Source organism: Carettochelys insculpta, chromosome 9, assembly GCF_033958435.1.
Source record: "Carettochelys insculpta isolate YL-2023 chromosome 9, ASM3395843v1, whole genome shotgun sequence".
Lineage (NCBI taxonomy): Eukaryota > Metazoa > Chordata > Testudines > Carettochelyidae > Carettochelys > Carettochelys insculpta.
In genome coordinates, this window is record NC_134145.1 from 36,832,483 (window position 1) to 36,857,923 (window position 25,441).

At 44.1% G+C, this 25,441-nt stretch overlaps 1 protein-coding gene across 2 annotated transcripts in view; it reads right to left on the reverse strand.

Annotated features, from left to right (window-relative positions):
- DPYD (dihydropyrimidine dehydrogenase) overlaps positions 1-25,441 on the reverse strand; it is a 725,075-nt gene that overhangs the window by 330,184 nt on the left and 369,450 nt on the right. For both annotated transcript variants that reach the window (XM_075002998.1, XM_075002997.1), the window contains exons 10-11: positions 21,607-21,776; positions 14,395-14,605 (exon numbers count right to left, since the gene is read on the reverse strand). In XM_075002998.1, coding sequence (XP_074859099.1) covers positions 14,395-14,605; positions 21,607-21,776 — 381 coding nt within the window. The remainder of the gene's footprint in view (positions 1-14,394; positions 14,606-21,606; positions 21,777-25,441) is intronic.

Sequence of the window (25,441 nt, forward strand, 5' to 3'; positions counted from 1 at the left end):
ACAAACTTTTGCTTTCTAGTATTTGTCCATGGTGACCTGAATGATGTTATGCTGGGCTCAACATATTTTTAGTAACTGCTATCTGTTCGAGCCTCTTTCAAACAATCCCCGAAGAAAGAGGAGGCACTATCTATGCTGAATTTCTACATATTGTCCTGCTGATCCCCATCATGGTTTCATTGGAAAGAAAAGAAAATACAAATCCACTGAGTAAATTATTTGGGGGGCAATTTATACTACTGAAGTCAGTAGAGAGATGTTAGAAAGTATTTTGGCTCATTGTGCACAGGTAAACATGTTGTCTTCTGAAGTTCTGAAACATGATTGATTACACAAAAATAAACATTAAAAGCAAGACAACTGAACATTATCATGGTCTGAGTTAATTCACATCATCGTGTCAGCATATGCAGTTTCAGCAAATGTGTAAGATCTTAATAGCTAATAATAAAAAAGTGTGCTGTAAATACTATAATGCTTGCCTTAATTTATGTGTGTACTCTTTCTTTAAATTTGTAAAAGAAAATTAAAAATATATGTTTCTTACCAACAAATTGCATTCAGCAACGTGAAGTGTGGAGATGTCTCTTTATTACTCCTACCTGTTAAATGGAATTTTGAATGAAACCAGCATTGCCAACAGCATCTCCTGCACTAACTTTGTACTACGTTTGTGGCAAAAGTACTATTTTATCATCACATTTTTTTCACGGAAAAGACATTTATCCCTCTCATAAATTAGGGTAAAATGTTCAGCCCCAAACTGATGCTGTGCCTTCAGTTTCAAAAAAACAATAATTCGGTAAGACCTGAGTCTTCAAATCAACTGGTCTGTTATTTAGGTAGCATACAGAGACTATATGCCACAGCAGAAACTGTTAAGAAACACAGTTTAATACAAGGAAATATATCTTATTTGCTGGGCAGACAGAAGTTTGGAATGGTTCCAAAGGAAACCCTGTAACTCACTGACATGTTTTAGGCTGCAAAATGGCAAAATGGTAAAGCAGGGAGAGTCAGTGAAAGTGCAAAGCTCCCCGAAGGCTGTTTATTTTATTCAGATCCAATCAAAAAATTGTTGCCTGGCCTTGGCATGCAGCTTTGTAGAAATGCAGACTGTGCCTGCAAAAAACAAAACAAAACAAAACAAAACCTTCCTTTCACCAACACAAACAATCAAGAAAACATCAAATGCCAATATTTCCCCTTTTTAAGTATAAACAACAACTTGATTTGTAACTGGTTTCCCCTGTGGTACAGTTTCTTAATACAGTTCTATACAGTAACTATCCACCTCTCACAGTTAACAGCTTCCCATACCCATAATGGACTGCACAGCTCTCCTAAGGTTTTGTGAAAAAAATTAAAAATATATTTTCCTGAGCCACAAAGGGCAAATAAAACACATAACGGAATGCTTGGAAATGTAATTGTATTGTATTGTAGCACAACATGAAACAGCAACTACTTCCCTATGAGCATGAGCAAACTGAGCTGTAAAATTAATAGTTACTTCGCAAGAGCAAGAAACATCATGATGACAATAATAAGCGGAGAGAGCCTTTACATCCTAAATTCCATTCTTATTCAGCGTGGCTGATGACCATACACTGAAGTGCCAGTGAGCTAAACTCCTTCACTGAGAGAACAACTTTCTGAATCAGGGCTTAAATTCTGTTTTCATTTATTTTTTAACTTAACGTTTTGCGAAGGATTTACATTCTCAATGTACATGACAGCATATGACGTGCTTCAAAAATGCTGTTTAACAAAGAGGAGTAAACAACTGAAAATAATGCCCCCAGAAACACAGACATTTATTGTCGTAGGTGTTATTCTTAACTTTTCCAGATGTGAGACAAATTTCCACATTCAGCTTGCTCCACTAGTTACAGTAGCCATATGCACTTCATGTGAAACTGAGGTATGTTGTCCATCCTGAGGAAAAAGATGCATTCTGGCTATGTCTACACTAGCCTCTCTCTTTCGAAAGGGGCATGCAAACACACCAGGTCAAAATGCAAATAAGACATGGATTTGCATGTTCAGTGCCTTATTTGCATAATGACAGCTACTCGGCATTCCAGAACAGTTGCTTTCAAAATGCAAAACAGCCATGTAGACAGGGTTCCTTCGAAAGGAAGCCCCACTTTCTAAAGAACTCTTCTTTCTATTTTTTTTTCAGGAAGAAGGGCGCTTTCAAAAGCCTGGCTTCCTTTCTAAGGAACCCCACCTGCATTGCTCTTTTGTGTTTCTAAAGCAGCACTTTTGGAACATGAGTGGCTGCCATTATACAAATGAAGCACTGGACATGCAAATCCATGCCTCATTTGCATTTTCAACCTGGCACGTTTGCATGCCCCTTTCAAAAGGGAAGGCCAGTGAGGGCACAGCCTCCATGATCTGTCTGATTTATACCTTTGTTCCTCTCACACTATGTCACATTGTTAAACGGAACTCACAAATGGACAACCTAACAGGCAAATGGGCATTAAGTACCTCACCTTTTGAAAAGATTATAGTTAGAGTATTTCACTGATACACTTGTGTTATTCGTCCTTCCCTGTGCAAATCCACAAAGGATATGCTTTATTATTGCCAACAGCTATAGAGCTTTAGTTCAAATGGTAGCAGCTCATTCTGTTAGCTTTGGATGACCATTGCTCAAAACTGCAGTGTTAACTGTTAGATAAGACCCAATCAGCCCATCAAGTCAAAGCTAAATCAAGATTGCATCTGGAAATACCTACAGACAAGGGCAGGAAGCAAGTTGTAGCCTAGTAGGCATCCTTCAGTCTGCATAGACTACGGATCACGCCCTTTATAGTTTCAATTGAGGACTTCATTTTCAGCGTCTACTGTGACTATGAAGACGCACATGAGAGTGACAGTCCTTGCTGCATCTCTTGCAGATGTAGTGGGTGTCTGGCAAGTCCTTATTGTGCTTTCTGTGCGCTCGCTTCTCCTCTGCTAGCTGTCCGATCTTCATCTCACCCTTCTGAAGGCTCTTGTGTAACCCCTGCCTCCATCTGCTGCGATCGTCTGCTAGTTCTTCCCAGTTGTCCAGCTCGATGTCTTCCTCTCTGAGGTCTCTCTTGCAGACATCTTTGTAGCGCAACTGGAGGCATCCGGGAGGTCTTTTGCCAGAGACTAGCTCCCCATACAGGATGTCTTTTGGAATCCTTCCATCATTCATCCTGTGGACGTGGCCAAGCCAGCGGAGCCGACGCTGCCCGAGGAGGGTGTGCATGGTTGGGATTCCAGCTTGCTCGAGGACGGCAGTGTTGGTCACTCTGGCCTTCCATGATATTCCAAGGATGCGCCTGAGGCAGCGCAAGTGGAAGACGTTCAGCCTCTTTCCTGGCGGGCATACAGGGTCCAAGTCTCGCTGCCATAAAGGAGGGTGCTGAGGATGCAGGCTCTGTAGACTTGCATTTTGGTGTGGGTGTACAGCTTATTGTTATTCCACACTCTCTTGCTGAGTCTGGACAGAGTTGTGGCTGCTTCTCCGATCCTCCTATTTAGCTCAGTGTCCAACGACAGGGTGTCAATGATGGCGGACCCGAGGTAAACGAACTCGTGGACAACCTCTAATGTATAGTTGTCAATGCTGATTGATGGGGATTCAGCAACATCCTGACCGAGTATGTTTGTCTTCTTTAGGCTGATGGTAAGCCCAAAGTCCTTGCACGCTTTGGAGAACTGATCCAGCAGTTTTTGAAGCTGGTCTTCTGTGTGAGACACTACAGCAGCATCGTCTGCGAACAGCATGTCTCTGATGAGGACTTCCCGCACCTTAGACTTAGCTTGCAGCCTTGCAAGATTAAACAGTTTCCCATCAGATCTTGTGTGCAGCAAGATGCCCTCTGTTGAAGATCCAAAGGCATGCTTCAGGAGGAGTGCGAAGAAGATCCCGAACAATGTCGGAGCAAGCACGCATCCTTGTTTGATGCCGCTCCTGATTCTGAAAGCATCCGATAATGGGCCGTCATATTGGATGGTTCCTCTCATGTCTTCGTGGAACGACTGGATCAACTTGAGTAACCGTGGAGGACAGCCTATCTTGTGGAGCAGTTTGAACAGACCATCCCTGCTGACCAAGTCAAAGGCCTTCGTCAGGTCAATGAAGGCTATGTAGAGTGGCTTCCTCTGCTCCCTGCACTTCGCCTGCAGCTGCCTTAGAGAGAAGACCATGTCAACGGTAGACCTCTCTGCGCGGAATCCGCACTGCGATTCGGGGTACACCCTCTCAGCAATCTTCTGGAGTCTGCCAACGATGACGCGAGCGAACAGTTTACCAGTGACGCTTAGGAGGGAGATTCCACGGTAATTGTTGCAGTCGCTTCTGTCTCCTTTGTTCTTATACAACGTTACAATGTTAGTGTCACGCATATCCTGTGGAACCTCACCCTCTTTCCAGCACAGGCTCAGTAGCTCATCTAGGGGTTCCAGGAGCGTGTTCGCACACTTGATTACCTCTGGTGGTATACCACCCTGGCCCAGGGCCTTTCCTGCTGCAATGCTGTCCATGGCTCTCTTCAGTTCATCCACAGTCGGTTCTTGATCCAGTTTGTCCATTACTCATAGGAGCTTGACGGCATCGAGGGCTGCGTCAACCACAACGTTCTCGTGTGAGTACAGCTCGGAGTAGTGCTCAACCCAGCGCTCCATCTGTTTGGCTTTGTCAGTGATGACTTCACCAGATTTGGATTTCAGAGGTGCCATCTTGTTCTGGGTGGGTCCTAATGCCATCTTCATACCCTCATACATTCCTCTGAGATTACCAAAGTCAGTACAGGTCTGGATGCTGCTGCATATTTGGAGCCAGTGGTTGTTGGCACAGCGCCTGGCTGTCTGCTGTACTGTTCTTCTGGCTGCTCTAAGTGCTTGCTGGGTACTCTGGCTCGGTGAGCGTTTGTACTCCAGGAGTGCAGCACGCTTCTTTTCAATGACTGGAATCATCTCATCAGAGTTAGCTTCAAACCAGTCGTTCGTGTTTCTAGCTCTTCTTCCAAACACCGACAAGGCCATGTTGTAAACTGTATCCCTCAGATGTTGCCATTTGGATGTCACATCGGCGCCACCAGGGCCACTGAGCAGATTTTCCTGGAGGGTCTCTCTGAACTTTTCAGCTTTCTCCGAGTTTGCCGTCTTTCTGGCATCAATGCGGGGCCTTCCAGCAGGTTTAGAGCGGTACAGCTTCTTGGGTCTGAGCTTGAGCTTGGAGCAAACTAGTGAGTGATCTGTATCACAGTCACCACTATGATAGCTGCATGTCAGAAGGACGTTTTTGAGGTTATTACACCTAGTGATGACCACGTCTAGTTGATGCCAGTGCTTCGAGCGTGGGTGTCTCCATGACACTCTGTGCTGTGGCTTTGTTTGGAAGAATGTGTTTGTGATGCACAGACTGGTACGTGCACAGTTCAAGGAGACACTGTCCATTGTCATTCATTTTTCCCACACCTAAGTGTCCTAAGCAGGAAGGCCATGAGGCCCAATCAGCTCCAGCTCTTGCATTGAAGTCACCCAAGATGTACAGTTGTTCACGACCAGGTATTTGTGCTACAGCAGCACTAAGCACGTCATAGAACTTGTCTTTTACTTCTGGTGTGACGTACAGGGTTGGAGCATAAGCGCTGATCAGGTGGACGGGACCGGCGCAACTTTGAAGCGTGATCCGAAGAAGTCTTTCTGATCCGCCCATGACTAATTCCACCATTTGTAGAAGGGTGTTTCTGATGGCAAAGCCAACACCATACTCCCTGGGTTCTTCTTGGGCTTTACCCTGCCAGAAAAATGTGTAGTCCTTTTCCTTGAGAGATCCCGAATCTGCGAGTCGCGTCTCTTGCAGTGCAGCGATATCAACTCGGAGCTTCTTCAGTTCCTTGTTGATGACAGCGGTCTTTCGGGTGCTACTGATGGCCTGAAGATCTTCAGTCAAGCCGGTCAGCATGGTCCGCACATTCCAGCAAGCAAGCTTAAATTGTTGATGTTTCACATTTCTTGTTATTTTCTTATTGGTTTGCCTGGTGCCCAAATTTCAGTCACTTGTCAGGTTCAGGAACCTTAAGCCTCACGCACCCAGAGAGGCAGGTGAACTGTGGCAGGACAGTACCCTATTGGCTGGGGGCTGCCCAGCTTGAGGCAGGTGGTGACTGTCCAGTGAGATGCGAGGATCTCTCCCACCGTCGAAGGCAACCCCTGGCGCTCGTTCTCTACGCCAATCGAGGAAGAGCTTATAACCGGTATCTGTTGCCTCCCATGTTGATGCAACGCTGTTTAGCGATGCCAGAGTACCTCTCCGGGCGCGAGCCTGGGCACTTATTATGGAGACTCTGGGCTGCCCAGACACCAGTGTCCCCCTATTGGCTTTACTGATATAGTCCAAAGGAGAGGATAACCTCCACATCTGGTACCAGTTCAGCTGCAGGAGTTGCCAGGACAGTGCCAGAAGCTGACACAGAACCGCCTTCGGACTCCACTCCGGATTTTCTGTCAGGGTTTACTCCCTTAGCCTTGTTCCTTCCCAGGATAACCCACAAGGCAGTGGGGTGTGGTGAATGTGGTTAAGGATCCCACTACTTCATACCTCCCTGTCACCACAAGTCACCATAGCTCTCTGTGGAGCAATGACCTCATATCCCCGGGACCCTCCTCCCCACCTTTGCCCTCCCCCAGCTACCATCACCATAGGACCCTCCCCAACCCACTACCCCCATCTGCTCCCATGTCCGCCCTCCTCACTGCACTGGCCCCTCTCCCCGCAGCTGCTCTCAGTGCCCCCAGGTCCACCTTCCCCCATCGCTCTTCAGGCTCTTCTCTTCAGAGACTCCTTTTCCTGATACTGCTGCCTTGCAGGGCACAGGTGGAACACCATACCTGAAAAGGACAACAAACATGGGGCTTCTGCCTCAGCAAACTCCCAGAGGCAACTCCCTTCCCTGTTAGCTGCTGCCCCTGTTCGCTGCTCACAGTGTTCGCTGAAAGCTCCCTTCTTATAGAGAGAGCTGCTAGCTGGTTAGGCCTGGCTCAAAGCCTTGCCTCCAGTCTAATCATCCCTTGAAGGCTCACCAGGCAGGGAACTCCCCCAGTTCACACCTTGCAAACTGCTCCTCTCTGCACAACACAAGCTCAGGCACACAGGCAGCTGATCAAACTGCCCTTCTCTGCAAAGTAACATAGCTGCACAGACAGACAGACATTCACCCACGAGCTCACCACACAGCCCCCCAAATCCCACACTCACCCAAGCTCCTCTAGGATGCTTTGCCCAGAGGCAAACTCCCTTCCCTGTTAGCAGCTGCCCCTGTTCGCTGCTCACAGCGTTCGCTGAAGGCTCCCTTCTTATAGAGAGAGCTGCTAGCTGGTTAGGCTTGGCTCAAAGCCTGGCTCAAAGTTGTAGCCTAGCATCCAACAATCAACAGAATCTACCACTGAGAGAGGCAACAGCTGTGGCAGATGTTAATGAAGCACCTCATTAGCAAAATGGCAGCCAAACGCACTTTGAAAGTGCCGGTTTTGAAATGCACACCACCCATGTAGCTGGGGGCCTTTTGAAATGACCCCCTGATTTTGAAAACCAAATGGGATTTTCCAAAACCAAATGGGAAGAAGGGCCCCCGGCTACACAGGTGGTGTGCATTTCGAAACTGTCACTTTTGAAGTGCGTTTTGCTGCCATTATGCTAACGAGGTGGCGCGTATTCAGAGCAGCATGTCATTAGTATCTGCCAAAGTGACTCATTACTATGCCCGCTGCGAAAGGGGGGTGGGTAGTGTGGCCGCTATATGTTTGAGTTGAGAAAACCTTTCCAAAAACCTTCTAGTAGCAAAGCTAGATGACAAATTTGAAACAGCTTTCTGAAAATATTCCCTAATTAAAACAAACATCAGCAAGATAGTAGCTTATGACTCCATTATCAAATTCAATTTCATCCTTTCTTCCTTCCAAGATTGACTGATAGTGCATAAGCAGCAGAGATGCTAATTCCTTTATGGCTATGTCTGCACAAGAGGCTTTTCCTGGCAAAACTGAGCTTTTACCAGGAAAAACCAGGGACCATCTACACACCAAATGTCCTTTGTCAACAGTCCATCAACAAAACCCAGCGCATCCACCAGCAGCATTATACTTCTCCTGTTCAGGTATAATGCCTCTCTCAATGGTGTTCTGTCAACAAACAGCCGCGCAGATACTGAGTGGGCCCTTTTGTCAATGGACAGGGCTTCCAGTCCACCAGGCAGCCCTTTTTGCAGAGCTTCTGGTCAGCCATTCCAATGAGAGGAGGCCAGGCACTCTGGCTGCACTTTGTTGACAGAGTGGATTGCTCTTTCAATCTACTTTTATGTGTAGATGCAATCTGTCGAAAGAAGTTTTGCTGAGACATCCCTTCAGACAGTGACTTATGTCAACAGAGGCTTCTTGTGTAGACATGGCCTATATGACAGCATACCAATTAGAAGGGTTGCTCCTTCTGATGTACTCCTTTGACCCTTAGATAACTGCACGACAGGAAACTGCACAGAATGAGCATTACTGAGGACAATGGATGCAATTTCCTTGAAGGCAGCAGCACATCTTGAATTAATTTTTCAAAAATCACTGGTTCTGTACACAATAAGTGAATATCTGGAAATAAAATTTACCAATTTCTCGAAGGAATGACTTTGCCTTGTTTCTTTTATTGCAGTAGAGAATCTAAAACCTCCCTGTGACAATATGTTGGATTAAAAATGGTGAACATTGTTCTTCAGTATGACTATTCTAGAATGGAAAGTGCTGGAGATCTAATTTGTGTAATGGACAGCTCTATTGACAGCTGTCAGCAATGTTCTGGAATTGTCAAAAAGTTCTTGCAGTTCCTCTTCATTATTTAACTTTTGTCTTCCTTGTGAAGGTTAGTAAAATCTTATTCCACCATTTGTTCCAGAAAACACACAATCACATCTTTATTTTTTTCCCCAAGAACATATATGAAGAGCATCTCCCCCCCTGCCCCCAAAAAAGCAAGCAGCACAGGTAAAAATGTCCTTGTGTAGAGCTACAAGACAACCAAATGTACTTCTGGGCTCAGCTTGAATTGCTTTGGATTTGCTACTTTGTCTGTGACTGAGCAGCCTGAGAAGTCTGAGCCATGTTACAAAGTTTTAAGCGGTATTTTGTATGATCTAGAAGAATCTAAAGTCTCCATAGCCAGAGTGATATTACTAGGATTTCCACATTTTTTGCAACTTTATTTTCTGAAGCCCTTTAAAGCAGCAAATAGGAAGAAGTACACTGTGTGAGCCAGGTCCATTCCAGCATTGGGGCATCCAAGAATTTTCTAGGATTACATGTTAGGGAGTAATTTCCCACTATAACTATAATTGGAGGAGGTGCACAGGTCCATCTTTGGGATGTCCAAGATCTAGAACACCTTTAATGAATACCTCCCCGTTCAGGCTCCATTTATTGTGGTCCATTTCTCTTCTATGGAGTCACATGTCTTTGGCATTTAATACATGAGGATCTTAAGTTTTGGGTCAGGACCATCTTGATTTTTCTATACATCTTTAGAGTTATAATTGCTTAGTTTACTAATGTCAAGAGGAAGAGTAAAGATCCTATATAGCTATGTCTAGTCAAGATGTATTAATGTCTTCTTGCATTAAGAACAGAGCTGCCAATTTACATTCTGCTTCTGTATCATCCTTTTTCAGTGATGTATGAAGCACTGAGGGCACAACTTAATTTTCAGAAAACCACTTGAATTTACAATGATTGCACATAGTGTATTTTAAATTTTCTCTTGCAGACCAAATTAATTTGACAAGAAAGTTACTTATATGGAATAAGGGCCGAAGGATCTTTAAGATGCTGGGGGAGGGGGAAATGCAGGAAGTTGAAATGCATAAGAATCATTTTAAAATGGTCTCCATTTTAGAAGAAAAAATTAGAGGACTGGAGGCTCAAGTGTTGACCCTATGCTCCATCAGGGAGGATGAAGATTTCCTTGACAGAAGGGAGCATTTAATCTTGCAAGCATGGCAGGTGGAAGAACCGGGGAGGGTGGTAAGGAATGAAGTGGAGAACTGGCAGCATGTAACTTCTAGAAGAAAAAGAAGGACGGTACACAAGTCCCCCATTGATATAGAGATAAGTAATTGCTTTCAGGCACTCTCCAGTGGTTCTGCGGTGGTGAATGCTTTGGAAGGAGCCTCACAGGAAGAAAATCGCAAGAGAATTGCTTCTACTGCAGAACGGGGGATATGTAGTCCTAGGTGTGGGAGGTTCAATGACCACCACCCCCAGAAGAAAAAGACGGGTGGTGGTGGTAGGGGACTCCCTCCTAAGAGGGATTGAACCATCCATCTGTTGACCGGATCTGCAGTCTCATGAGGTGTGCTGTTTACCGGGTGCTCGAATTCAGGATGTGACTGAGAGCCTTACAAAACTGCTCAAGCCTTCAGAATACTACCCCTTCCTACTTCTGCATCTGGGAACTAACGATACGGCTAAGACTGACCTTGAGCGGGTTACTGTGGATTATGTGGCGCTGGGAAGAAGGGTCAAAGAATTTGAAGCGCAAGTGGTGTTCTCATCCATCCTTCCTGTCGAAGGGAAAGGGCTAGGTAAGGGCTAGGTAGGGACCGTCAAATTGAGGAAGTAAATGCATGATTACGCAGGTGGTGTCGGAGAGAGGTCTTTGGATTCTTTGTTCATGGGACACTGTTCCAGGCACAAGGATTATTGGGAAGAGATGGGGTCCACCTAACCAAGAGAGGAAGGACCATTTTTGCAAGTAGGCTTGCAAACTTAGTGAGGAGAGCTTTAAACTAGGTTCACTGGGGGAAGGGGACCGAAACCCTGTGGGTAGAAAGAAACTTGGAGGCCGGGAAGAAATGCAAAGAGGAATATACAACAAAAGTGGATTCTTGGTTTGAGTAGTGAGGGCGGGGAGATTGACTGGTTATCTAAGGTGTTTGTACACCAGTGCCAGAAGCCTGGGTAACAAGCTGGAGGAATTAGAAGCCCTGGCCCAGTCCAAGAACTATGACTTGAGTGGAATAACAGAGACTTGGAGAGATTACTCGCATGACTGGAGTGCTGCCATGAAAGGGTATAAACTGTTCAGAAATAACAGGCAAGGGAGAAAAGGAGGAGAGGTTGCACTGTATGTAAGAGAGCACTATGTTTTATGTATATTTAGTCAGTTAGTACTATGAAATCCAGTACATAGAGGGAGAAAAGCCTGTTGAGAATCCATGGGTCAAGCTTAATGGTGTAGGCAGCACTGGAGATGTGGTGGTTGGTGTCTGCTACAGGCCACCAAATCAGGATGATGAGGTAGATGAGGCTTTTGTTAGACAACTGAGAGAAGTTTCCTGATCGCGGGCTCTCGTTATCGTGGAGGACTTCAATTACCCTGACATCTGTTGGGAGACCAATACGGCGGTACACAAGCAGTCCAGGAAATTTCTGGAGAATGTTGGGGATCGCTTCTTGGTGCAAGTGCTGAAGGACCCGACCAGAGGTTGTGCGTGGCTAGACCTGCTGCTTACAAACAGGGAGAGACTAATAGGGAAGGTAGAGGTGCGGGACAACCTGGGAAGCAGTGATCACGAGATGGTAGACTTCAGGATCCTGACCAAAGGAAGGAAAGAGAGCAGTAAATTACCCACCTTGGACTTCATAAAAGCAGACTTTGACTCCTTCGGTAACCTGACGGACAGAATCCCCTGGGATGTTACCATGAAGGGAAAAGGAGTCCAGGAAAACTGGCAGTATTTTAAGGAAGCCCTACTGAAAGCAGACAGAAACTGTCCCAATGCGCAGTAAGAGAAGTAAATATGGTAGGAGACCAGACTGGCTTACTGGGGAAATCCTTGGAAAACTTAGGCACAAAAAGGGAGCTTACAAAAAGTGGAAACTGGGACACATGTCTAGGGAGGGGTATAAACGTATAGCTCGAGAATGTAGGGCAGTTATCAGGAAGGCGAAAACGCAACTGGAATTGAGACTTGCGAGGAATGTGAAGGATAACAAGAAAAGTTTCTACAGGCATGTTACCAAGAAGAAGGTGATCAGAGAGGGCGTGGGGCCCCTACTGGATGCGGGAGGTAACCCAGTGACAGATGATGTAGGGAAAGCTTAAGTACTTAATGCTTTCTTTGCCTCTGTCTTCACGGACAATGACAGCTCCTGGACTAATGTGATATGTGATGCATTGTGGGATGAAGGTGGACAGCCTTTGGTGGGGAAAGAACAGGTTAGGAGCTATCTAAAAAAGCTAAACATACATAGATCGATGGGCCCGGACCTAATTCATCTGAGGGTTCTGAGGGAGTTGGCATATGTTGTTGATGAGCCCTTGGCTGTTATCGTTGAAAAGTCGTGGAGATCGGGAGAGATCCTGGATGATTGGAAAAAGGCAAATGTAGTGCCCATCTTTAAAAAAGGGAAGAAGGATGATCCAGGGAACTATAAGCTGATCAGTCTTACATCAGACCCTGGAAAAATCCTCAAGTCATTTTGAGGCACTTGGAGGAGGGGACAGTGATCAGGAATAGTCAGCATGGATTCATGAAGAGCAAGTCATGCCTGACCAATCTGATTAGTGTCTACGATGAGATAACTGGCTCTGTGGATAGGGGAAAATCAATGGATGTGATTTATCTTGACTTTAGCAAAGCTTTTGATACGGTCTCCCACAATATTCTTGTCGGCAAGTTAAAGGAATGTGGATTGGATAAATGGAAGGTAAGATGGATAGAAAGCTGGCTAGAAGGTCAGGTCCAGAGGGTAGTGATCAATGGCTCAATGTCGGGATGGTGATCAGTTTCTAGTGGAATGCACCAAGGTTCGGTTCTGGGTCCTGTTGTGTTCAACATATTTATCAATGACCTGGATGAGGAGTTGGATTGCACCCTCAGCAAGTTTGCGGATGACACGAAGCTAGGGAGAGAGGTAGATATGCTGGAGGGTAAGGACAGGGTCCAGACTGACTTAGACAAATTGGAAGACTGGGCTGCAAGAAATCTGATGAGGTTCAATAAGGACAAGTGCAGAGTCCTGCACTTGGGCCGGAAGAATCCCAAGCATTGTTACAGGCTGGGGTCCGACTGGCTCAGTGGTAGTTTTCCAGAAAAGGACCTGGGAGTTGTAGCGGACAAGAAGATGGACATGAGTCAACAGTGTGATGCTGTAGCCAAGAAAGCTAATGGCATATTAGGTTGCATCAAGAGGAGCGTTGCCAGTAGATCCAGAGAAGTCATTATTCCTCTTTATTTGGCTTTGGTGAGGCCGCATCTGGAGTACTGTGTCCAGTTCTGGGCCCCCAATTATTGGAAGGATGTGGCTACACTGGAGAGGGTCCAGCGGAGGGCAAACAAAATAATTAGGGGGCTGGAGCATATGACATGAAGAAAGATTAAGGGAATGGGGACTGTTTAGTCTGCAGATGAAAAGACTGAGGGGGAACTTGATAACAGCCTTCAACTTACTGAAGGGAGGCTGCAAAGAGGCTGGAGAGCAGCTGTTCACAGTGGTCACGGATGGAAGAACATGGAACAATGGTCTCAAGTTGCGGTTGGAAAGGTCCAGGTTGAACATTAGGAAAAACTTTTTCATTAGGAGGGTGGTGAAGCATTGGAATGGTCTACCAAGAGAAGTAGTAGAGTCTCCATCCCTGGAGGTCTTTAAGTCTCAGCTCGACAAAGCCCTGGCGGGGCTGATGTGATGGGTTTGGTCCTGCTTAGAGTAGGGGGCTGGACTGAATGGCTTTTTTAGGTCTCTTCCAGATCTTTTGTTCTATGATTCTATGATTAGAGCATTCCATTCTAAGCCTTAACCTATAACGTCATTCACAAAAGGATTACTTTTCCAAAATAACCGCACTTGCAAAGGTTGATGATCTGCAAATATCTCATGGTTAGATACCAGACCGCATGGTATCTCAGAAATAACAAAGACTGGATTTTGGCTCGACCTCCTTAACTTGGTTCTAATTTAGGGCCTATGTTGCACAGTAATAGCCCCATATATTCTAACACACTACTTAATAACTTACACACAAAGGTGCCTTCAAGTGATTAGTTACCTTGAGCACTCATCTTTAGACAACATTAAAGGACATATCACAAGACAGGTGGTCAACACTTTCTAAAAACTAGGTCTCCTTAAAATATCTCAAATTGGACAATCAAAAAAATAAGGCACCAGCCCAAATTACTTCTCACTGTTGAACATTTAGACCAACAAGACCAATTCCACTGTCCCACAATCCCTTTGCCCAGTTGTAATGAAGGACAACACTTAGGAGAGGAAAAGCCAAAGTTCCAAAACTGAATACTAATGGTACTAAAATAAAATCAGAATAAAATACATCTGAGCATTACCTTGAAGATAACCTACCTTTAAGATCACCTAACACTGAACCAAAGGCACTGATCACCACATCTGTCTTGAAACGGACAATTTGATCCTCATCTTCAATCCAGCTTCCATCTTCAGCTTGCTCAGTTCTAACAAATTCCACAGCAACAATTCGTCCACCCTTCACTGCAACCTTTCGAGGTGAGAGGCAAGGCAGAAATTCACACTTTTCTTCTTTTGCAAGTTCCATCTGTGGAAAAAGAAAAGTCATGCAAAGACTATTTCATTTTTAGAAAGTCCTAGATTCGTGATATTGGCATATATTCCATGTTTAGAAATCAAAAAGACTGCTGTGTAGAGCTACAATCTATTCTTGATGCTTACTCCAAAGTCTCCAATGATACTGAGTGGATCAACATATCCACCTGTGGTGACAAATACTAATTTTTCATATTTTCTCCTCTGTTATTCTTGATTTAGATTGAGGTGGTCCCTTTGATGTGACTGGAATTACAAGGCATATTGGTCCTTTAAGGACAGGTCTCGGTGAATGCAGACTCAGTATTGACTGTAGCCTAGATGGGAACTAGCTGAGGTTGTAGTAAATAGGGATGGGGAAAGAGAAATGGGGTTTTGTCAAATATTTAACTATGTTTTCCTTTGAAAAATAATTTGGCAAAATTTGTTGATATTTTTGCAACTAAGAACTATGGTAAAACACCTTAATTTCTTTTAATAAGAAGATCCTAGCTAAAAAATATTCATTCTGAATTTTTTATTACATTTTTACTTTTTACAAAAGTTGTTGGGTGGTTATCAGAAGGTGCTTAACACTTTCTAAAAATGTGTTCCCTTCAAGGGCCACATCTACACAGCATTCCGCTTTGTAAGCTGAATGTAAATGAGCAAGATTGGAAATACAAATGAGGCACAGATTTACATACCTCATGCCTCATTTGCACATTCTTACACGATCTTGTTTCTGGAAGAGGCTTTTCAGTAAGCAAAACCAGTGGTGTAGACAAGGTTCCTTTGAAAATAAACCCCATTTTCAAAAGAATCCTTCTGGAAACAGAATCAGAAGAAGTGTTTTTTCGAAAATGGGGTTTGTTTCTGAAGGAACCCCATATACACAGCTGTTTTTATTTCCAGAAAAGCCTCTTCCGGAAGCAAGATCACACAAGGATATATAAATAAGGCACAAGATATGTAAATCCCTGCCTCATTTGAATTTCCAATCTCGCTTATTTGCATTCCGTTTTCGAAAACGGAAGGCAATGTAGAAATAGCTGAAGTGTCTCAAATTGCGTGACCCAGTGATGTCAGATATTGAAACATTATTTCCTTCTGGAGGTAGGAAAAGCTGTGAAACAGTAAGAAAAATGTGGCAAAACCTACTTTTTATAGTATCTTTATTCTGTTTAAAATAGTAAACTCTTATATTAAACAGTAAAAAACATGAAAAATAAGGTCTTTCCCAAATTTTTAGTCCCCGCATAAAATCTTTAAAAATATTTTGTTGCTTTGAAATACCACAATGGAACAAAATTAGATCTTGTTATGAAGCAAACATGTTTGTTTATTTGAAGCTAACATTTTAAAATGAAAACACTTTTTTGTTATTTAGCAAATTCCTTTGGAAATAATAAGTAGCTCTCTATTGAAATATTTTGAAAGGATTTATTTCCAGTGGACATTATTGTCAGAAAAATATCCCACTTTCATTCAACATGTAATGCAAGGGAAGGGGTAATAGAAATAAAGATGTTCTTTTGTGTTAAGGCCAGAAAGCACCATACTGGTATTATCTCCTGCATGTTGCAGGCCTTAGAACCTCCTGCATTAGGCTCATAATCCCTCTCTCCAAATGACTGAACTCCTCAACTCTTGACTAAAACAATTCAAGTTAAGGAGAATCCAGCATTCACTGTAGATGAAATCAGAAGTGATGTATGCTCTCCCGTGATGCACAGAAAGGGGCGTGTGTGTGGCAGGGGGGTGAAACAAACAGGGCATTTGCCAATCTAACATGGGGAAAGAGTCCTTCACAACCACATACATGACAAGTGGTTATAATCTGAGTATGTGGTCAAGACCGATCCACCAGATCCCAGCAAAGTATTCTCTATATTAAGTCAGAGAGCTCCCCATCTGGTGCCCCCTTTCTGGCTGTTGGATATATTTGCTCATAGCAGTTGCAGCTGGGCCATTTGTTATTCTAGGCAATCTCATTATACCCCTCACCCCACCACCTCAAGCAAATATCAAGTTCAGTCATAAAACAAGTTAAATTGTTTGACGCCACTATTCCCCTGCTCCAGAATTTCACTCCTCTGATAATTAGACACCTTTGTCTAATTTCATGCCTAAGCTTCATGGTGGCCAGTTTATATCCATTTATTTTTGTGCCAACACTGGCTCTTAGGTAATTCCTTTTCTTCCCCATATTATCCCTCTGATGTATTCACACAGTGCCAACATATCTCCCCTCAGCCTTCATTTTGCAATGCTGACCAAGCCAAGCTCCACAAGTCTCCATTTACGGGAGTAGAGAAGTTACTCACCGTAGTAACGGTGGTTCTTCGAGATGTGTCCCCGTGGGTGCTCCACAATAGGTGACGGGCTTGCCTGGCGCCGCAGATCGGATCTTCCAAGCAGTTTCTGCCGGACCGCACATGCGCCGGCGCGCGCCGCTCCCTTGCGCGCTCCTGGCCATGTGCGCGATCCGGTCCCCGCCAGTTCCTCGACCAACCGCTGTGGGTGGCTAAACAGGAACTCCATGCCCTTTGCCGGCACGAAGTATTTCTTATCTGCTCTCTTTTGGACAGGCGGAATAGTTGCAGGGGTCTGCCATATCGTAGTGGCGGACTCTAAGATCGCTTCATCAAGCGGTATTGCTACTCTGGAGGAGGCCGGAGGTCTCAAATTTTAGAGGAGCTTATGGTGTTTCTCTTGCACCTCTGCTGTCTGGATGCCTTGCGTGAAGGCCACCCTCTTAAACAGCTCCTGAAACTGTTTGAGATCGTCCGTAGGATGGACGTCCCCCAGGGCCGTAGCCTCGTCCGGGGAGGAGAGCGAGGAACCGCTGGGGTACGTCTCTCTGGACCCTTCCGGTTCCCGCTGGTGATGGTACACCCTCTCGCTGGAGGTTTGCGAGGGAAAATCTTGGGGTTCCATGACCAGTCCCCCCTGAGATGCTTGAGTCTCTGTCCCCGGTCGCAATTGCCCTCGGGGGTACGAGATAGTCTGTGGGGATCTTTCCCTAGTAGATTGCCGACGGTGTCTATGCCCCGCGTGGTAGGGGCGACCATGGCCGTATAGGCACTGTTCTTGGGAAGGTGACCTAGACCACTCCCTTGGTGCGTACCCTCTGTGTCTGGGGGAGGGAGATCGTCGAGACACTGGAGAGAGCGATTTCGCATAATAGTCCAGCTGTTCAAACCCCAGGAAGGGTGAAGGTGGTGCCAGCCATGGTGAGGCTGGTTGTAAAAATGGAGAAGGGGGCTCCGGGTAGGCTAGGGGGGACCCCTGCCTTCTGGTTGGAGTCTGCAACATGAGGGGAGGGCTGTGAGAAAGCAGCTCCACAGCCCTGTCCGGAGAGGGGCTGCAATGCCTCCTCTTGTGTGCAGCCTTCCCCCTCCCTGGAGGAGGTAACTCCGCCCCCTGACGCACAGGGGATCCCGGCCCCGTCGGCACCATGCTAGGCACTCTCGAAGGTGGTGCCGCACGTGCGGTGTCCTTCTGTGCCTGCAGGCTACGTGCCTGCGCGCTCTGCACCGCCGGTTCCCTGGGGGTCGATGCCGCTGCCTGCAGTGCCGCCGGTACCGGCGCTTGTTTAGCCACCGCCCTGCCTGCGGTGCGGGGCGGCTGGCTGATTATCGGAGGCTGAGCCGCTTCCACGTGGCTCTCCATGCCGCCGCCAATCAGCTGTTGCTGCGGCTGGGGGCTGCTTGCTCCTCCCATCCCGCTCACTGTTGCTGCCGGCAGGGATCGGGCTGGAGAGACTTTCCTCCGTTTTTGCGCTGATGGAGTGAGGGAGGCAGCTTTTCTTTTAAGGGCCCTGGAGGGTCCCTCCTGCTGCGGCCACTCCGGCACGTCTGGCTGGAGGGCCTTATCAAGAAGCAGCATTTTAATCCGCATCTCCCTGTCTCTCCGTGCTCTGGTCGTTAATTTAGCACAGAAGGCGCATTTCTGTGCCACATGGGACTCCCCCAGGCACCTTATGCACAGACTGTGCCCATTGGACGCTGGCATCGCCTCTCGGCAGGACTCACATTTTTTAAAGCCTGAAGAGGACATTGTTGGTGAGTCTTTGAGTTTTTAAGCGGGTACTTAGCACCTTCTTTGTGCCGTTTTCCCCGTCCGATGGCCTGCCTCAGCAGGAGGGCTGATGGCCCTAGCTCCTGGCCTCCGGCGCTTGTTACTGGGACTGGACTGAAGCTGTCCCGCTCGTAGTTTGTTGTTTTTTTTTTTTTTTTTGCAAAATAACAACCGGCTAACTTGTAGTAGCCTAAGTACCTGAAAAAACTTCAAAGAAAAACAGATAAAGTCGTTGAATACGCTATTTGGCCTTAGCCTAGTCGGATTCCGTCTGCAGCCGACGGTGGTTAAGAGGAACTGGCGGGGACCGGATCGCGTACATGGCCAGGAGCGCGCAAGGGAGCGGCGCGCGCCGGCGCATGTGCGGTCCGGCAGAAACTGCTTGGAAGATCCGATCTGCAGCGCCGGGCAAGCCCGTCACCTATTGTGGAGCACCCACGGGGACACTCGAAGAAGAATTCTCTATTTTTCTAATCATTCCTTTATCCCTTTTCTGTACCTGTTGCTGTTTGAATTAATCCTTCTTAAATCTGGAAGGCCAGAATTGCACACAGTCAGGTCCACAGATGGGAAGGGACAAGAGGGGGCAAATGCACTGGGGCCTGGCAATTCAAGGGGAGTGGAGCTCCCAGCCACTGCCACTGCTACAGGAGTGGTGGTGGCAGCCAGAGCCCCAGGCCCCTTTGAATTGCTGCTGGCATGGCACTCCATAGGCCTGTGGGGGTGGGGAAAGAGGCAGCACTGAAGGTTGACTGCCCTCTGCCCTGCCCCTTACGCCAAAGGTCCTGCCCCTTGCAGTGGTGCAGCGCTGTCCCCCTCTTGCCCCAGGGCTCATAGTGGCTATCAGCTCCTCTGCACACAGTATTTCTGCTGAGGTCTCACAACTGCCTTGTACAATGGTAATATTATTTCTCTATCTCTGTTGGAAATAACTTGCCACCTGCATCCTTGGATTGCATTAGCTTTTCTCATGGCTCTGTCACACTGGCATCTTATAGTCATCCTTTAATCCACCAATGCACCCTGGTTTTTCTTCTCTTCTCTCTCTTTCACATGATAAATCCCCAGCAAATATTCCTGTTGGTAATATCTAAGTGTATGACCCTGCACTTTGCACAATTAAGCTTCATCCCATTTCTATTATTCCAGTTTTCAAGGTCACCCACATCTCCTTGTGGGTTATTCCAGTGCTTTGTGTCATCTGCACATTATTTCAGCACACTCTACCTGTGCCAAGGTCATAAAATGAAATATTAAATAAGATTGGTCCGAAGAATGATCTCTAAGGAGCTCCCCTGGTGAAATCCCTCCAGCTTGATAACTCATATTTCATGTATACTGGCTGTAGTCTCCCCTTTAACCACTTCCTTAACCATCACTATTTGATTCTCCCACCATCTTTTCTAATTTAATGAACAATTTCCCATGTGGAACTATACTAAATGTTTTACTGAGGTCTAAATAATTTAAATCAAGTGCATTTGTTTTGACTAGAAAATTATCTTCTCAAAGTAAGAGACCAGGGTGCTTTGGCATGACCTACCTTTTGTAAAATCTTACTGTATTTTATGCCAATTACCATTTACCTCTGTCTTTAATTATACGCTCTTTCAAAATTTGTTCTAGTATGTTGCAACCAGTTGAGGCCAATTAACGTTCTTATGGTTTCCCACATCAGGGTCCTCCCTCCTTCTCTTATATATAGTACTATATTTGCAATTATCCAGCCAGGATTTGACTCTAAATATGACAAATAATCTCTTCCATTCCTGCTATATTCTACAGCAGTTCAGCATCTAGCAACGTTTGAAACCTCAATAATGGATGTGCTTAGTTAGGGGCAATTTTTACTTTATTAATTTCTAATTTGTAGTGTGATTGAGTTAATAGGTATAATTAGAGACTTTGTGAATGACAACCTTAACTGAAATATAAAGATTTTCATGCACACACACACAAAGAGATCATGGGAGTTTGAATACTAATCAACTGAAAAACAGATCAGGATATGAATTTATTTGAATAAGTTTTTTTTTAATAAATATCCTCTAACCCAGGCTGAATGTTTGCCTTGTGGCAAGGAAAACAGAAGTAAATTATGAACGCTGAAAAATTACATTGCTTCTTGTGTACCTTCATATTCTTTGTGTAACTATTAGGTCTCCCAAGATGTACTCTCTCTTGAAAAGACAAGATTGTTTTCACATAATTCCCTGACTGAGTATAGTACACATCTCACTAGTATAGATTATGCAGCAATACAAAGTGTGTAGCCATGTAAATTATAACAAATAAGACCACCAAAATCTAGTGCATAAATTCGACTGAAAAAGGTTTCATAATAAAAATTGTTAATCAAAATCAAGTAACCCATAGAAACAGTGCTGAATGCCATCGCTCACCAGCCTTTGACAGGTATTCAACTCATTAAATTTAATTAACTTTTTTACATGTCTAGATCCTAGCAGTTGTCTGGATTACTGAGATTCATTAGAGTCATCCCAGAAGCGCACCTTATTTGGGGGAGTCAGAGATTCCTGAAACGTTAACAGTAATACTAGAATGGCTGATAATGATTCAGGTACACCTCATAATTCGTTAACTAGGGACGTATGTGTGGTAAAATATTTTTTCATATTTTATACTTAATAAGCAAAGGACCAAAATTTTACATCATACACAAATGCAACGTTCATTGATTTAGAGAATTGCAGAAGCCTAGCATAATCTGACACACGACCAACACAAAGTGAGCCTCAGATCTTGAATAAACATTTACAAATTTCATTTCCATGTTGATGAATTAACCCTAATATTTTAAGTGCCTTGCAGAATTTGGGCACCATATAAATGACAGTGATAATCCATATTCCATCTCATACAATCGATCTTGTTATTACTACAAAAAATGTTCTGATTGTTTAGGTTTACCTCCTCAGGAACAGCCCTGATATTTGTGAATCCCTTTCTGAAGACCACAAATACACGGCGAGCTCCACAACGCAAAGCAGATGTTGCGCAATCAAAAGCTGTGTCTCCTGCTCCAAGTACAGTCACAATTCCCTGTATCAATGGCAATGGAGAGTGACAGGCACACATTCCTAGAAGATGAAAAGAAAACACCATTTTTCAAGTACAGAACCATTTCTGCATGACAACTGAAAAGATACTTGCACTCAAAGCAGTGTAAAATTGCATCTTGCAATTTCTAAGCATGGAGTGTTACTATCAAATTATTCTGCTTCATTGAAAGACAGTTTTATTCCCACTTTTAAGATATGCTCATATATGTAATTTCATAGTCAGTACCCTTTGCCGCAGTGCCTGCCCATCATGGAGGGTTATAAAGTACAACACATTTTAAAGAACATAGGCTCTGTCATACTGGATTCAATCAATTTGAGGTCATCACTCCAGAATTAAACTTTTCACTATTTTCATCAGATTCATTATTCTCCTAAATACAAACCATTTTTATAGTTTATAGAAGAGTGGCATTCACTGTTTTTTAACAGCTTTTGCTTTGTTTATGGCCCCATCAGATAATTTAATAATATTCATTTCTTAGCCACATGAATTAAGTCATTATTTTAAAGACTTCTGAACATATCGGCTGCGTCTACACTTGCACGCTACTTCGAAGTAGCGGCACCAACTTCAAAATAGCGCCCGTCGCGTCTACACACGTCGGGCGCTATTTCGAAGTTAACTTCGACGTTAGGCGGCGAGACGTTGAAGTTGCTAACCTCATGAGGAGATAGGAATAGCGCCCTACTTCGACATTCAACGTCGAAGTAGGGACCGTGTAGACGATCCGCGTCCCGCAACGTCAAAATTGCTGGGTCCTCCATGGTGGCCATCAGCTGGGGGGTTGAGAGATGCTCTCTCTCCAGCCCCTGCGGGGCTCTATGGTCACCGTGGGCAGCAGCCCTTAGCCCAGGGCTTCTGGCTGCTTCTGCGGCAGCTGGGGATCTATGCTGCAGGCACAGGGTCTGCAACCAGTTGTCAGCTCTGTGTATCTTGTGTTGTTTAGTGCAACTGTGTCTGGGAGGGGCCCTTTAAGGGAGCGGCTGGCTGTTGAGTCCGCCCTGTGACCCTGTCTGCAGCTGTGCCTGGCATCCCTATTTCGATGTGTGCTACTTTGACGTGTAGACGTTCCCTCGCTGCACCTATTTCGATGTTGGGCTGAGCAACGTCGAAGTTGAACATCGACGTTGCCGGCCCTGGATGACGTGTAGACGTTATTCATCGAAATAGCCTATTTCGATGTTGGCTGCACGTGTAGACGTAGCCATCCTGATCATGGCATAGATCTCATAAGCCATTCCCTACTGCATCTGAAAAGGATGAAGTAAGATTATTACTCTTGAAATAATTTCTAGGGACCTTGTTCTGAACTTAATCTATACTGGTTTTCTAGATACCTTCTTTTCTGCAAATAAACAGAGAATTAGGATGTCTAAGTGTTCATTACCCAAGGGACTCTATTTGATAATTTACTTCTAAGAGATTCTTAACTAAAACAGAAATGCATGTGCTTCACATATTGGATTGCACTTTAGCATCAGTTTAAATGTAACTAACTGATGATCAGCAAAATTACAGAGAGGTAGCCGTTTTAGTCTGTACTCCAACAAAACAAAGGAGCAGAAATGTGGTCTTTAAAGTGCTACATTTCTGCTGCTTTGTTTTGTTAGACAAATTACAGTAATTTATAAAATTACTCCATAAATAATATAAAGCTATAATCTGAATGAGTTGGTGATAATTCATTTTGAAGAGTATGGGTTGACCACATAATCTGTGCTCTGTAACTTTCATCCCTGTGCTCTTCTAGTTGCCAATTTTCACAGGAAGGGTGCAGAAGCATGAGTATCAATTTCTTTCAAGAAAATAATTATTTAAATTTAAATGGACAAAAGAAAAAACAACTATATTCCAATAACCAAAACCCTCACTAATTGGAAAATGTATCACACACTGCAATACCTGGTCATTTCCAGATATCTATGAGTGGGGCTTTGATTACTACCTCTATTTCTCTTTAGAATAATTTATCTCTGAAGTGAATTCAGTCCTATGAAAGGCAGTAGACTGACAGCAAATGGAAAATGAACTCCTTTGTTTTAGCAAAGAACAAGCACAATGTGGGAGATGACAGTGCAAGGCATGCCTATAACGTGATTCCAACATGCCTAGACATACTACTTCTAATGAACAAGACATTTAGACCAATCAGATTTTGGTTTCTCTCAAAGGTAAGGCCCCCATACACTGCAATTGGCTCCATATGGGGGCCAGGATCTGCCCAGACAAAATGACTTGTATGTTTGGGGCCTAAAGTTAAAGGGAAAACTCTCATGTCTAAACATTTGAAGGACAGGGGCTTAAATGAATGTGTGGATATTTGTATTTCACACACTTATTTTAATGTGGAGGCCTATTTCTTGGAACTAATTTGAGGGAATATAATTTAATAAGCAATAGAGCTGAAAATTGAAGAACAGTTTATACGAAGTGTTTCAAATGGAGAGAAAAAATATATATGGGAGAGTCTAATAGCTGGAGAATTATCTTGGAAATAAGAACCAAACATTATGTTGGATGACTAAATATTATTTTCAAATTCCCTTTTAAATAGCATGAGGTTCCTAGAGCATTTAATAGGCACCAGAAAAAGCAATGCAGGTAAAAGAGGTACATTTATGAATGCAGGATACCAAATACCTAGACAGTATTGATGAAAATATTTTAGTGGGATCTGATAAATAGGTCTGTTCCCTCAATGTTTATTACCTTTTTAAATTAAATATAACAACATTCATTTTATCTTCTAGTAAATACAAAACAATCCCTCAGTGAGAGATGAGATTTTTAACGTACACAGATCCTGATCTTGCAAACATGCAAGATGCATTTGAGTAACTAGGTATACAAATCATCCCAATGAGTTCCTCTTCTGTTTTATAATATAGATTTGTGTATTTTATTACTGCTTCAAGGTGATGGTTTTAATTTTTGTATCATTTTCAATATGATTAATCAACAAATGTTTTATAACTTTATAGTTCAACTATTTTTAATCATCTCTTGATGATTTCCTCCCTCCTATCCCTCACATTTTTATTTCCAAATTTACTTTTAGCTTAAGAAAATGAACACCAGTAACCTCTTTAACATAGCAGATGACAGATGGAATAAAGAAGGGATAAAATCATTCCTCCTTCAACATTTCCACTTTGTGCTAAAAGGGTTACTGTAAAATTTCAACTTCTGTAAGCAGAAAATAAAGTCCCTGAAATAAACGATTTATAAAAGATGGTGTTTGTAGGAAACTACTAAGTAAGAAGACAGCCCCATTCAAACCATGTGAACTTTCTGAATGATCTTCACAGCCAGTTCCACGTAAAGCACATTGAACGCATCCATTCCATATGCATCGTATACATCTTGTACAGTATATAAACCCGGATTACTGAATATTGAAATTATCATTTAACTAATATACTGTCATATACTGACTTGTCCTGTCAGCAGTACGTGATTTTACTTTACAGTGTGCCCTGCAAGGTGTGCACGTATGTGGCAGCTCAGGGGAGAATCAAATGCTACCCAGCTGCTTAGCAGAGCACCTACAGCTAGTTTTTCTTTGTTTCTACTGGGATTGAGCATTCAAACATGCCTCAGTGCAAATAAACAATTTATTCTGCACGACAGAAAAATCCACACATGGATGGAAAACATTAGAGAGAATATAGAAGAGGAT